General features: G+C 37.3%; 2 protein-coding genes across 2 annotated transcripts; one reads left to right on the top strand and one right to left on the bottom strand.

The window, feature by feature from the left end:
- The first annotated feature begins 544 nt into the window (after positions 1-544).
- LOC130740959 (acetylornithine deacetylase) lies at positions 545-4,695 on the top strand. Its single transcript, XM_057593698.1, has 10 exons — positions 545-959; positions 1,038-1,282; positions 1,427-1,535; positions 3,114-3,252; positions 3,343-3,400; positions 3,503-3,520; positions 3,662-3,784; positions 3,911-4,064; positions 4,147-4,180; positions 4,268-4,695. Exons 1-10 carry the CDS (start codon positions 627-629, stop codon positions 4,369-4,371), a joined length of 1,317 nt encoding a protein of 438 aa, XP_057449681.1. The 5' UTR covers positions 545-626; the 3' UTR covers positions 4,372-4,695.
- Positions 4,696-4,978: 283 nt separating this feature from the next.
- LOC130740960 (uncharacterized) lies at positions 4,979-8,657 on the bottom strand. The gene is made up of 9 exons (XM_057593699.1): positions 8,229-8,657; positions 7,747-7,898; positions 7,522-7,617; positions 7,372-7,434; positions 6,716-6,784; positions 6,512-6,614; positions 6,315-6,386; positions 5,446-5,534; positions 4,979-5,346 (listed from the first exon to the last, which is right to left on the bottom strand). Exons 1-9 carry the CDS (start codon positions 8,539-8,541, stop codon positions 5,200-5,202), a joined length of 1,104 nt encoding a protein of 367 aa, XP_057449682.1. The 5' UTR covers positions 8,542-8,657; the 3' UTR covers positions 4,979-5,199.
- Between the last annotated feature and the right edge of the window lie 3,927 nt (positions 8,658-12,584).

The raw sequence follows: 12,584 nt of genomic DNA, 5'->3' as shown, positions 1-12,584 counted from the left end.
TAGTGGTGTAATATTGCACCACTATGTTAATTGTCCATTTTACCCCTGTTCAAAAAATTAATCCCATCAAAATCCACCCGGTAATACCAATATTTTTTTCTTTTTATAAAATAATTTTTTTTAACAGGGATAAAATGGACAATTGGTATAGTGGTGCAAGGTTGCACCACTAAAAAGTGGTGCATATTAGGTGGCAACCCAAGTAGTAAGAGTTATGAAACATATGATTGAGGATGAGAAGGTTGAGAGATCTATTACTAGAGGTGTGATTTATCTATAAAAAATGACAAATTGTAACATCCTCTTTTTTTTTTTGTCAAGGGAGTCTCATCTCATTAAACTGAACTGGGCCGAACCCAGACAACAGACATAAGTAAGCCAAAGCCCAAAGAGTAACAAGAAAAAATTTAAACATTTGAGTTTACATGGTTTCAGTTATTTTGCAAAAAAAAAAAAAGAACATAGTTTCAGTTATTTAGTTGACCAAAATAAAATTATTTAATATACTTACGTTACATAGATAAATAGATATAAAATAAAATTTAAACATTCGAGTTTTTGCAACATTTTCAGAAACAGGAGAAGAAGAAGACGAAGAAGAGTAAGAAAACAGTTTCAGAATTTCCATGGCGGCAGCGACGACGTTGTTAGAAACCTTAGGCGATCTGGACAGAGATTCCTTCGTGCCCCTTCTCTCGAAGCTGATCGGCGAATCCAAACACCTCCAGAACAACCCGCCGGAGCTTATCCCGGAAGAGGACAGGGCGGTGAAGCATGTCATGGACGTCCTCCTCCCCTTCAGCACCACCACCGGCGGCGGCCCCTTGATCCTCAACCACGTCACCTACTTCCCCGGCAGAGGCAACCTCATCGTCGAGTACCCTGGTACCCACCCTAGCAAGGTCCTCTCCTTCATCGGTTGCCACATGGATGTCGTCACCGCCAATCCCAACGACTGGGTAACTATCTATCTATGATTTTTTCGATTTTGTGTTTTGCTATTGGCATTGATTGATTGATTTTGGTTGTTATTGAAGGATTTTGATCCGTTTACGTTGAGTGTTGATGGGGATAAACTCAGGGGTCGTGGAACTACTGATTGTTTGGGACATGTGGCTCTTGTCACTGAACTCATGAGGAAGCTTGGGGAAACAAAGCCGAATTTGAAATCAACTGTTGTTGCTGTTTTTATTGCCAATGAAGAGAATTCTGCTATAACTGGTGTTGGTGTGGATGCACTTGTCAAAGATGGTCTCCTCAACAAGCTCAAGAATGGCCCTCTGTAAGTCATTTTTTATCTATTGAATTGCTGTGTGAATGAGTTTGAAGTTCTCTGCAAAACTTTATTTTATTGGTTTTGTAAGTTGCAATTTGTATTCTAATTATTATATGTTTGCAAGGTTTAAATTTGTGTGGTTTTGCTCAGGTTTTGGATCGACACGGCAGATAAACAACCTTGTGTAGGCACTGGTGGTATGATACCTTGGAAACTTCATGTCACGGGGAAGCTCTTTCACAGTGGATTAGCTCATAAGGTTTGCTCTAGCACTATTCTCTTGAATTCATATTCTGATGTTTTCCCTATCATGTAATAGTTAAAAAGTTCTCAGTCCTGATTCTTCACGAGCCTATAGCATAGTATGAACTAACATTATGATGTTATGTCAATATTGTAATAGTTAAGAAGTTCTTACTCCTGATTCTCATGTTAAAAAAAATAAAAATATTCCTTTTCTAATGTTAAAAATATGCAATGCCAATAGCCATTTAAGGGAAGTTGCATTGCTATATGCAACATCGGAATCTGGGTGAAGTATGCGGTGCTATTGTTAAGAAGGCAAGCAAATATGAAGTATAATAAGTATTGCCCACTGTAGAGGAAAGTAAGATGTTGAATACCCATTGTAAACCTGAAGCTAGTAAAATTATAGGAGATTGATAGCCCTCAACGTAGTTTAAGCTTGACATATGTGCTTACTGATAATTTTCACTTGATTAATTTGATTGAAGGATCTGTATATTACCTGTCCCACGGAAGCTGGTAGTTATGGTAGTTAATTACAGCATACTAATGCGTTGTGTGAATTAGGACATGGTTTGGCTATTTTAATATTGGGTCATCTGACCAAGAAAAGGCCAAACCAGCATCAGTTCTTTTATAGAATAGAGGAATCTAATCATTGCTACGATGGAAAAGGAATTAATAAATAATAATTTATTCTATTTCATCATGTCCAATTATGGTACACTAGAGCCATAATATGGCTCTAGCCCTCTATTGAGTTAAGCACATATTTAAGTTAGTTATCAGTTAACAGATTACACAATTTAGAATACCGGGAATGCTATGGAATAACTTTCATGGATTCAAATGTCATAGAAAGGAATCCGGGCTAGTTTAAGATGTGCAGCTTGTGTAGGCTTATGAGCTGTATCCTGGGGGTTTGTTGTTGATTTTTTATCAGAGTGTCCAGGTTAGTTTAAGATTGGTTTGGATTTAAAGTAAAAGTTGGGGATTAACAAGGTATTCATGAAGCCTAGAAGTTGCTTTTATTTGCTGGAGTTTAGGGTATGCAATTGAGCTAAGTTTGGCAATTGGAGGGCAATTTGAGAGGGGAAAATTTTTTGGCATAATAATTTTTGCATGTTATAACAAAATTGTGGCACCATTGTAATGGATTGCAACTCTATTTCACTCCACCCTACTATATTTGGTAGGTACAAATGATATTCTACCATTTTTCTACTCTACCTAGCATCAGTGAGTCAAAGTTAATATATTTCTATTGCACTCGATGTTCACTCCTGACTGTACACCAAGCATACCCTTGAGGATAAATTAGGGGGGAGAAATAGCTTAGGCTGCACCTTGTACTTCATTCTATAGATATTGAAGAAGACATTGATTACTGGAGATTCTCAATTTTTTATTTATTCTTTGGACATACCCCTGCTGCTTGAGAACTTGATCAAGTATACAAAAAGATAATAATGTTACTGTACCCGTGAGTTTATAGAGTCGATTATGAATCTGTGACATCCAAGATGCAGTCAGGACATATTTGATGCAAGTATTGTAGCTGTAAGCTTATTTCATATTTGGTTACTTGTAGGCTATAAATCCACTGGAACTAGCCATGGATGCTATGAAGGAAATCCAGTTGCGATTTTATAGAGACTTCCCACCTCATCCTCAGGAACAGGTTTATGGGTTTGCAACCCCTTCAACCATGAAACCAACCCAATGGAGTTGTAAGTTTTGGGGCCCAAGTAACAATTTTCATACTTTCTTTTAGTGAGAGAAAAAAATTTCAATTATTGTAATTATAATCTCAACTACAGATCCTGGAGGTGGAATCAACCAAATTCCAGGGGAATGCACTATTTCAGGAGATGTCAGGTTTATTCTCCTCCCTTGTCCTTAGAATTTACTCGAGGCAATTTGTTAGGAATGATGTGAGTGGGCATTAAAGATATTTTTTCTCTTGTTTGTTTGTTGCAGGTTGACTCCATTCTACAAGTAAGCTATGCCAAATTTTTACTCTTTATTTTAATAGCTTGTTGCAATTGCGAATGGTACAGAGAGAAGCAAACATGTGAGAGTGAGAGATTTCAATTATCCTATGAATTTTCATATCTAGTGCTCTAATACCTTGTTCAGTGTCAAGGATGTTATGAAGAAGTTGCAAGAGTATGTGGGTGATATTAATGAAAATATAAGTAAGCTAGAAGCACGAGGTCCAGTTTCAAAATATGTCCTATCTGATGAAAACTTAAGGGGAAGGTGGGACTTGTCTATCTCTCCTTCAAAATTTAACCACTTCATATTTTCTTTTGATCTCTTGATTAGGCCTTTTTTTTCATCATAGATTCTCTCTAACTAGTTCCGGTTCTCTTGCTCTTTTTACAGCCTTACTATAACTTTCGACGAGGCAATGTCTGGAGTTGCTTGTGATCTTAACTCTAGAGGTTTCCATGTTTTATGCAAAGCAACTGAGGAAGTAGTTGGGCATGTAAAGCCTTACTCAATGACTGGTAGTTTACCTCTCATTCGAGAACTTCAGGTGAAAATATATGCTCATTGATCCATCAAAAGCTTTTGTGCAATTCACATTTCTTACTTAACCCCTCTTTCTCTTTTCATAGGATGAAGGATTTGATGTTCAAACTTCTGGCTACGGTATGATATGACTTAGAACAAATTATGCATTGTATTGATTTTGGAAGTAGTTAAGTACTTACTCATTGCATTCCACGCTATTTCCAGGTCTAATGGCAACTTACCATGCCCAGAATGAGTACTGTCTTTTTAACGACATGTCCCAAGGATATCGGGTGTTCACGAGTGTCATCTCTCAATTGGAAGACTAGGAAGGACTAAGTTTGTATTTGGACATCAGTCAAATGCAACGTGAATGAACTTTCAAAAGAAGAGTTCCATTTACTTTTCGTTTGGAAGCACATACTATGCCCGTTTGTACTGATACCCCTAATATCCAAATACTGGCGCTCTGCAAGCTGAAACGATTGTTGAGTTCAATTTAATTAACTGCTAAATTGTGTAAAGGATCAGCTTGGTGTTAGGTTTTCCCTCAACATGATGGACGAACTATAGTTTACTGTTAGCCATGAGTTTCTCTTTTAAACAGTACCATTATTTTATTCAATCAAAGTTAATGTCCCTTCTTTATTTTCCTTTCATTGTTCCTCATCACTTTCTTTTTTTATCAATCGTGCTTGGATTAAGACCAAAGTTAATAGCACAAAGATACACAATACAACCCAAACTAGATAGCCATCAACATAACATGGCAGTAAACCTAACAAAAAGGCACAGAAATTATCAGGTATGAAACAGCAGAGAAACCCCATCACTTTCTTTATCTTGACTGACTTACTGTAGTCCAAGTCCAGTTAAATATTTAAACCATACGTCAAATTGGCCAATATTGTAAATGGAAATGCATACATACATTAATTTAAATCAACCCAACTTTGGGATTTTATTTCATTTTATTAGAAAACACTACATATAGTAACTCGAAATTAGAAAATTGTGAACAAAACCTGAATATTCAGTGTGTACGAGACCTCAGCTAACACAAGTATATACATCTTTTCTCTTTACATAATTAGCAGCTCTAATACATACATATACATTTTTTGTATCACAGCCAGACATGGAAGGTATTTCAAAGTCTACTTGGAATTTTGTTCTTCAGATTTGAGCTGTTGGATTCTTTGACGTAGTCTTCGCCGGTGGTCGTTTATCTTCCAAAGGCCATGTCCCAATATAACTGTGGAGTATATGCCATGTGTGATAATGGGAGCAAGAATGTTATTCGTCTGCCACACAAGCATCCCAAACAAAACAGAAATTAGTTTCATCATTTGTAATCTTAGATAAACTACATTTAAGAAAGATGTGAAGTTAAATAGAATTACTTGGATCCACTCAAATCCTAGGTAGAGAGCTAGTAGTCCTTCCAGAAGTGGTGAATATATTTTTTTCATTTGCCGTTTCTCATACCAGGCTGCAAACCGGAAATAGAGAGTGGATTAGATAAATATATCATACTTCTCAGACAGGAGAGTAATAGCATGCTTGGATAGCAGTTGTCGAGCTCAAAAAGCACATTTTACTCTTTAATGCACAAAAGTAAAAGGAGTTCTCTCTCTCTCTCTCTCTCTATGGATTGAGACAAAATATTTTCATTTCTGAACCATTTTTAACCACCTTCACAAACTACTAATCAATGGGAAAGATCAAAGATGAACATTGGAGTGAAATTTTATTGGTTTGTTCCATCATTTTCTGAACCAAATGACAATGAATGTTCTTCAAAGATATTCACATGATCAAATCAAATCCACCATCAGTAGTATTGGTAACTTAAAATTAGCCCCAAATCTTCTATTCAGAAAAAGGGGCTGAGGTCATATCATATGACAACTTTTCCTATCCTCTTCCATGTCCCTCCAATGAAAGCATAACATCTCTGCCAAAAAAACTCTCTCTCTCTGTCTGTCTCCTTCAATAACTAACATTCTCTAACTTAGCTTTTGAAATTTTCGCTCAAGTGTTATATTTCTACAAGGGGAACAGGAAAAAGGAACAGATGATTACAATCCCAGAGAATAGATAAAAGAATGTGATCAAGAAAACAAGAATGAAAACCATAAATGTAAGCATTAGCAACTTTTATTGTATGAATAATATAATTCTGTTGATTAAGAATCATAACAAACTCCTAGTCGGCAAATAAGAAACACACAAATAGATTATAATACAACTATAGGAAAAAAAATTGAACCTTCAAATAGCTTTTTCAAATCTTGACGACCAGAGCGAGACTGTAAAACAGGTGCCACAATATAAGTAGGATCTGAAAGAGAGAGAAAAAGAGAGAATTGGTAAGGGAGGCAATCATTCATTAGGCTGAGAACAATGTAGGAAAACTTTTAAGTCACAGAAGAGGGAAAATGTGTAAAGGGAAATAACAAAAGTAACCTTTAGGAGAGGCAGCCACATAATAGAGAGAACCAGTAAGGACAGCTGTAAGTACAGCTGCAAATGCCTGAGCAAATGGAACAAATGGAGGCAGTACCCCTGTCTACATTTTATCATATAAATTGTAAGCTAGTCACAGGGATGAAAATTTTAGCTTTGAATATTTGTGACAAAAAGGAACAACTAAGTAAAGAGTACACATACCAAAGATGCCATTCCTTGAGCTTCTGGTATAAGATTACTGCCTCGTAAAAATATATCAGCCAACGCACCCTGTAGAAATTAGAATTGTGAACGTAAGTTACTAAGATCAGATATAGAATTCCTCAAGATCATTCAGCCTGCAAGTTTCTTCTTCTATTTACATAATGAAATCATTTTCATCATGAAACTCATGTTATTCATCTTCTTAGCAAGTTTATACGGACCACCAGAATTGTAGTTTTTTCAGCAATCTTGAGAGACAGATATCAGGAGGGGAAAAAACAAAAAGCAAGGCTTTTATTCCCTTCTGTATAATCATTAAGAAGAAAACCAAAACAGTACAAGCGATGACTTCCAATATTAGATTAAAACTCTGAACTATAGGATGAATTTAGTGCTAGAAGATTTTATAGAACTTCCATTCCCATGGTATTATGCAGCATATGTTGCACAACTATGGTGGTCTTTCATGTCAGACAATAAGACCAACTCATCTGAAATCAACCAACATTATTTGAAGATTATTCATTATATGGCTCAACCTAACATATAAGTTTCATTGTTCCCGATTTCAAGCTTATCCATAAACTATTGCTTCAACATTTCTAGGAAGATACAACCCAAAACAGGCACAGAACAGAAGCTCGTAAACAAACCTGAACCGCAGCCCTGTAGAAGAGCTCCTCTCCCACTGAACTTGCAGCAACCATCAGTACAAACTGCAGAGTAAATTCAATGAAATTATTCTTCATGGTTGTTTTGTCAATCCAGGTTGCCAAAACAAGCAAATCGTTTTGTCAAGTTACCTGCCAAGCGGACATCCCATAGAAAAAACTCCAGAGTTCTTCATCCTCCACATCTCTGATGGCACGAGCATGGGGTGATAGCTTCACAACTTCATCCTATTAACAACAACCATGTCAATTAATTAATATAAAGTTCCATAAAAGAGGCATATTAATATCGATGAAGGCCGAACAAAGGAAACCCATTAACATTAGAAACTCACAAGTATAAATGAAGTAACTTACATCAAGTATAAAGAGAAGAGCCATGATTGGAGGAGCTGCATATCCAAGCCCATCCAGAATGGCATCTAATGATAGATGGAAACCCCCTAGAGAGTCAATTCCAGTGATGGAGCATATAAAACTCCCCGCAACAGCCATGGCACCATAAATCCCTGAAACAGCCAATTCATAAATAAATTAAAAATTAAAAATTGAGCTAGGAAAAGCAAACCCCAACTTCAATTTAAGTGAAAAAAAAAAATCTATTCATTCAAATTGAGCAAGGAAAATCAAACCCCAACTTCAAATTGAGCTACAATGAATACAAATCTAAAATTTCCTAATTGGGAAATAAAATTGAATTGATTCAAAAAGAGATTGATTGTTTTCCTTTTCAATTTAACTGAATATACAGCAAAAAGACACTTTTCCTTCCTTTATTGAATGAATGAACAAAGCAAATCTAAGTTCAACACTCTAAAAAGCTTGTAATCTTATCTCACCGACGCCATAGCTGAGTCTGACAATAGCACCAATCTTCTCCCAAACAGGGAAATCAGCATCGTTGAATGCGGTGGTGGTGACCTCCATAGCCGCCGGGGAGGTGAACCCGGCGGTTCTTGCATCCCTATCGGTGATGGTCTCCCCGGTTCGCTCAGCCGAAGCCCTGACACTACGCAGCGGAATCCTAGCTCCATCGAAGAAGGGAACCACTCTCTGCTTCTTCCTGAGGTGAAACTCACATAGCTTGTGGGAAAGTGGAAGCGATGAAGTTGAAGAAGGCTTGGTGGTGGTGAGTGCAAGAGATAGCTCCATTCAGAAGGAGTGAAGAGAAGAAGAAGAAGATTGAGAACTCTTCATTGGTCTGAATGAAGCAACGTCGTAAGAGAACAAGAACAAGAGGTTCAGGTTCAAAGAATTTCGAACAAGAATAGTCAACTTTGCTAGAACAAGACATTGATCTTTTACGAGAATATCCGCACGACCATTCATAGGATGACACGTGGAGATAACGTTTTCCATTTTGAGAAACTCCTTGGTTATTAGTTAAACTAATTTCAAAACTATAATAACATCCTTAATTAAAATGCTAAGTGTTTTCCACGTAAAATTTATGAGATCATTAAGTGTGGTGTATCCCACGTAAGATTTATTATTAAGTGTATTTCACGTAAGATTAGTTGAGTTTCATTCATTTTTTCATTTAATGAGATGGTGCTTGTTACTATGTAGGGATGGCAAAACGGGTTGGCCCGCCCCAGCCCGTCCCGCCCCGCCGGTAGCCCGCCATAAACGGGACGGGTTGGATTAGCCCGCCAAAAAAATGGGCTCTAAATCTTGTCCCCCCCGCCAAATGGCGGGCTGGCGGGCCAATCCATGGGTCACAAATATCAGACATTCATATGGTTTGAAATTAACAATGATTTTTGCGCATAAAAAACAATTCGGTCTTTTTTCTAATTATATTAAAGCCACATAAAAGAGACAACCATACAAATAATAAAGTAATCTTCAAATTATTAAAAGATGAACAAGTAAATGGTAAAGAACCCACATCATCGTATATATCATCATCAAGCAAATCTTTTGCTTTTTGTTTGGGATATTTAGGAAGATATGAATGAGAATATACTACAATTATCTAAACGAAAAACCTAGTAAAGTTATCAACACAAAAAACCCCATGCTAGGAAATTGAGACCTAACGGAACAGTTACACAAACGGTGATGCATAGTTAGGTTAGGTTTTTATCCAGAGAAAATAGATGACAACTGTAGTGTGAAGAATATGTGCTTGTGTGTGTGATTATGATTCACAAAATTGACTTGACTTTGTGCTTGTGCGCCAGAAATGGATATTTTGTGAGTGAAATTGTGTTTAGCCTTGTTTTTTTCAACCAACAAATTAATAACTACAACCCATACCCCTCCCAGCAAAAAAAAAAAGCCAAGGAACCCGCGGGCCAGCCCGCCCCAGCCCACTCTTGGCCCGTAAAATTGCGGGCCAAAATGGGGCGGGTTAAACGGGTTTGAGGGCTGTATCTTCCAGCCCAGCCCGCCCCAAAATGGTGACGGAGCGGGCTGGCCCAACGGGCTGAGCCCATATTGCCACCCTACCATGCCACAACATTTAATTTGGGTATGATACATGAGATGATGTGGACCAATTAGAATCAACTAGGTGACATTAATTAATCATTTTCTCCTTTTATTTTTTCTATGAAATAAATGTTATTTTTAATTTCATTCTTTACTTAATAGTCCTCAATAAATGTATTTTTGAGAATGACCCTCCTCCTCCTTCTCTTCCTCCTTCCTCAATCCTTCATCAAGTTCTTCATCTTCTTAAAAACAAAATCCAGAAAATCAAACTTCTTCAAATCCAAAAAAAAAATGAAGATTCAAGCTCTGCGCCAACACCCCCTCCCTAGGCCTCGCAGCACCAAATGGACTCGCTGATTCGTCATTGCTGGAGGAGTTTCAGACACAAAACCATCACCCCCTCCACGATCCAGCACCAACCTCGGACTCTCCCGCTCAAATTCGACGCTAGAATCGCGATAACCAGAAGATCTGGCAGGAGGAGGAGGAGGAGTAGTAGGAGGGAAAGATTTCTTCACCGATTCTGCCTCATCCGTCCTCGACGGCTGACCGAGTTTCGAAACCCTAGAAATAGGCGGACCCCTACGCTCATTGTCGAAATTTTTTTGTGTTACTCTCTGTGTTTTGTGGCTCAACAAGAATTTGGTATTACCATAGCAATTTCATGGTGTTTGTAAATTTGGTAGGACGTATTTTTCCTTAAGTTTTATGAGAAAGCTGTTCTTTTCTCATACTCTAATCACTTCTGACTTCTGTAATAAATACTTGTTTTGTCGTTTAAAAACTAAATTGATTTTAGATTTAATACTTAACAAAGCATTTTTTTGTTTTGATTTAAATTTTTTTTTGAAGTTTACTTTTTTTGATTTGAAGAATTTGATTTCTGGATTTTTTTTTAAGATGAAGAACATGATGAAATGATGTTTTTGAAGGTGATGAAGAGCTTGTTGAAAATCGCAGAAAGCTAGTGTTTTAATACAGTATAATGTGTGGGATAAGGTTGTCCATAGGTCGGGTTCGGTCGATTCCGGGCCCAATCTTCGGTTTTTGTCTGTTGAAAATCACCAAATCACCGAAACCGCCACCGTCCGATCACACCCTTCGAGTAGCTCGGGTTCGGGTTTGACGAATCATGTATTGATCGGTCGGATCTGTCGGTTAACACAACAGAAGGAAAAAAAAAACAAGAGATAAAGAAGAAAGAAAGCATAAAAAACCAAAGACAAATCTTTAATAGAAATATTTTTTCATTATAAAGTTTTGATTCAAATATATAATAACATCCAAATACAATCAGATCTCGGAAAATCTCAACAAAATTTTAAAAACTTCAGCATAAGCCATGGCATGGAGGTTGACGAAAACACGTTGAATGAGGTGAGAAGTGTCGCTATCAACGAGCTCAAAGGCGAAGAACAACAGATCGGAACATGCGACAGTGGTTTCCTTCGGTCTGAGACAAGAGATGAGGCGGCATCGACGACAGTGAACTGAAAGGATGCGATGATGGAGGGGGTGCGGAGATGGAAATGAGGAGAGAATGGTGAGAAAGGCTAGGACTTGGACAGAGCAGTGAGAAGAAAATAGGAGACTCTAGTACAGTTAGAGTTTGTTGGAAGAGAGGATAAACATGGTGGTGGGATCATGGCGGCGGCTAGGGTTTGAGTGGGAAGGAGAAATGAGAGATTTTGAGGCTTGAGAGTTGAGAATGAGACGGCTGTGAGAAATTTAATAAAAGCTAGGGTTTGTTGGAGAAATTGTGTGAACTATGAATGGGCTGGACGGCGACGATTAGGCCTTGGACTAGGAGTGGGTTGGACGGAGATTTTTTAATCATTGTTCGGTCGGTGAGTGGGATGGACCGAAATCGACCGACCAAAGCCATTCAAAACCGATTTTTAACCATCGACCAACCCGTTTTCTGACCCGATCCGCCCGAATGCAAGAAATTGGGCTCAGTTAAGTCGGTTCCAGATCAGTGTGGACAAGCCTAGTGTGGGACTCTGATTGCACATTCCCATTTAGTGAAGGACCAAAAGTGAAATTAATTCTCAACTCCATATTTAAAAAAAAAAACATAAATAAAAAATTGACAGATGGAAATTATTTATTGGCCACATCATTCAGGTATGATACATTATGGGTATCATAGAAACCACGTTCTTCTTAGTATTTGAGTAAATGATTGAGGAAGGACATGTTAAAAAATGATGTATCACTTTTTGTGAGATGATTAGATGAATTAAACCTCCTAACCATGGTATTGAAGAAGCTATATCCATGGTATCTTGTGGCTTTGGGGATATAGAATATCTTTATACAAAATCCAGCACAGGAAATATAATCTTAATTTGTAGATCCAATTTTAGCATTAGTTTTGATGCAACTGGTAGGAGATTTTAATTGGTTTATCATGTAATTTACATTTTGGGTTTTCATTGAGTTAATCATCTAGGTTATAATTGCTTACATGGCTTTATTGCTAGATTGTCTCGAATAGCTATTCTTAATTGAAATTTGAAAGATTTTTGTTAATGCATAATTCTAGCTTATAACTAAATGAAATGCCTTGAGCAATACTACTTCAGTACTTATTGGCATAACATGTCATGTATGTTCCACTCTTGCGATTTCCTAGAGCTTTTCATTATTCTGTTTGACTTTCATAACATCATAATATTAATGCACATCAAATACATTCATTTTTATCATTAACTATTTATCTCAATGATGTTTCCTTCAAATCATAAAGAAAC

Source organism: Lotus japonicus, chromosome 2 (genome assembly GCF_012489685.1).
Source record: "Lotus japonicus ecotype B-129 chromosome 2, LjGifu_v1.2".
In the NCBI taxonomy this organism is placed as follows: Eukaryota; Viridiplantae; Streptophyta; class Magnoliopsida; order Fabales; family Fabaceae; genus Lotus; species Lotus japonicus.
The sequence above is the reverse complement of the archived record's forward strand: the minus strand, read 5'-3'. Positions and strand labels throughout refer to the sequence as shown.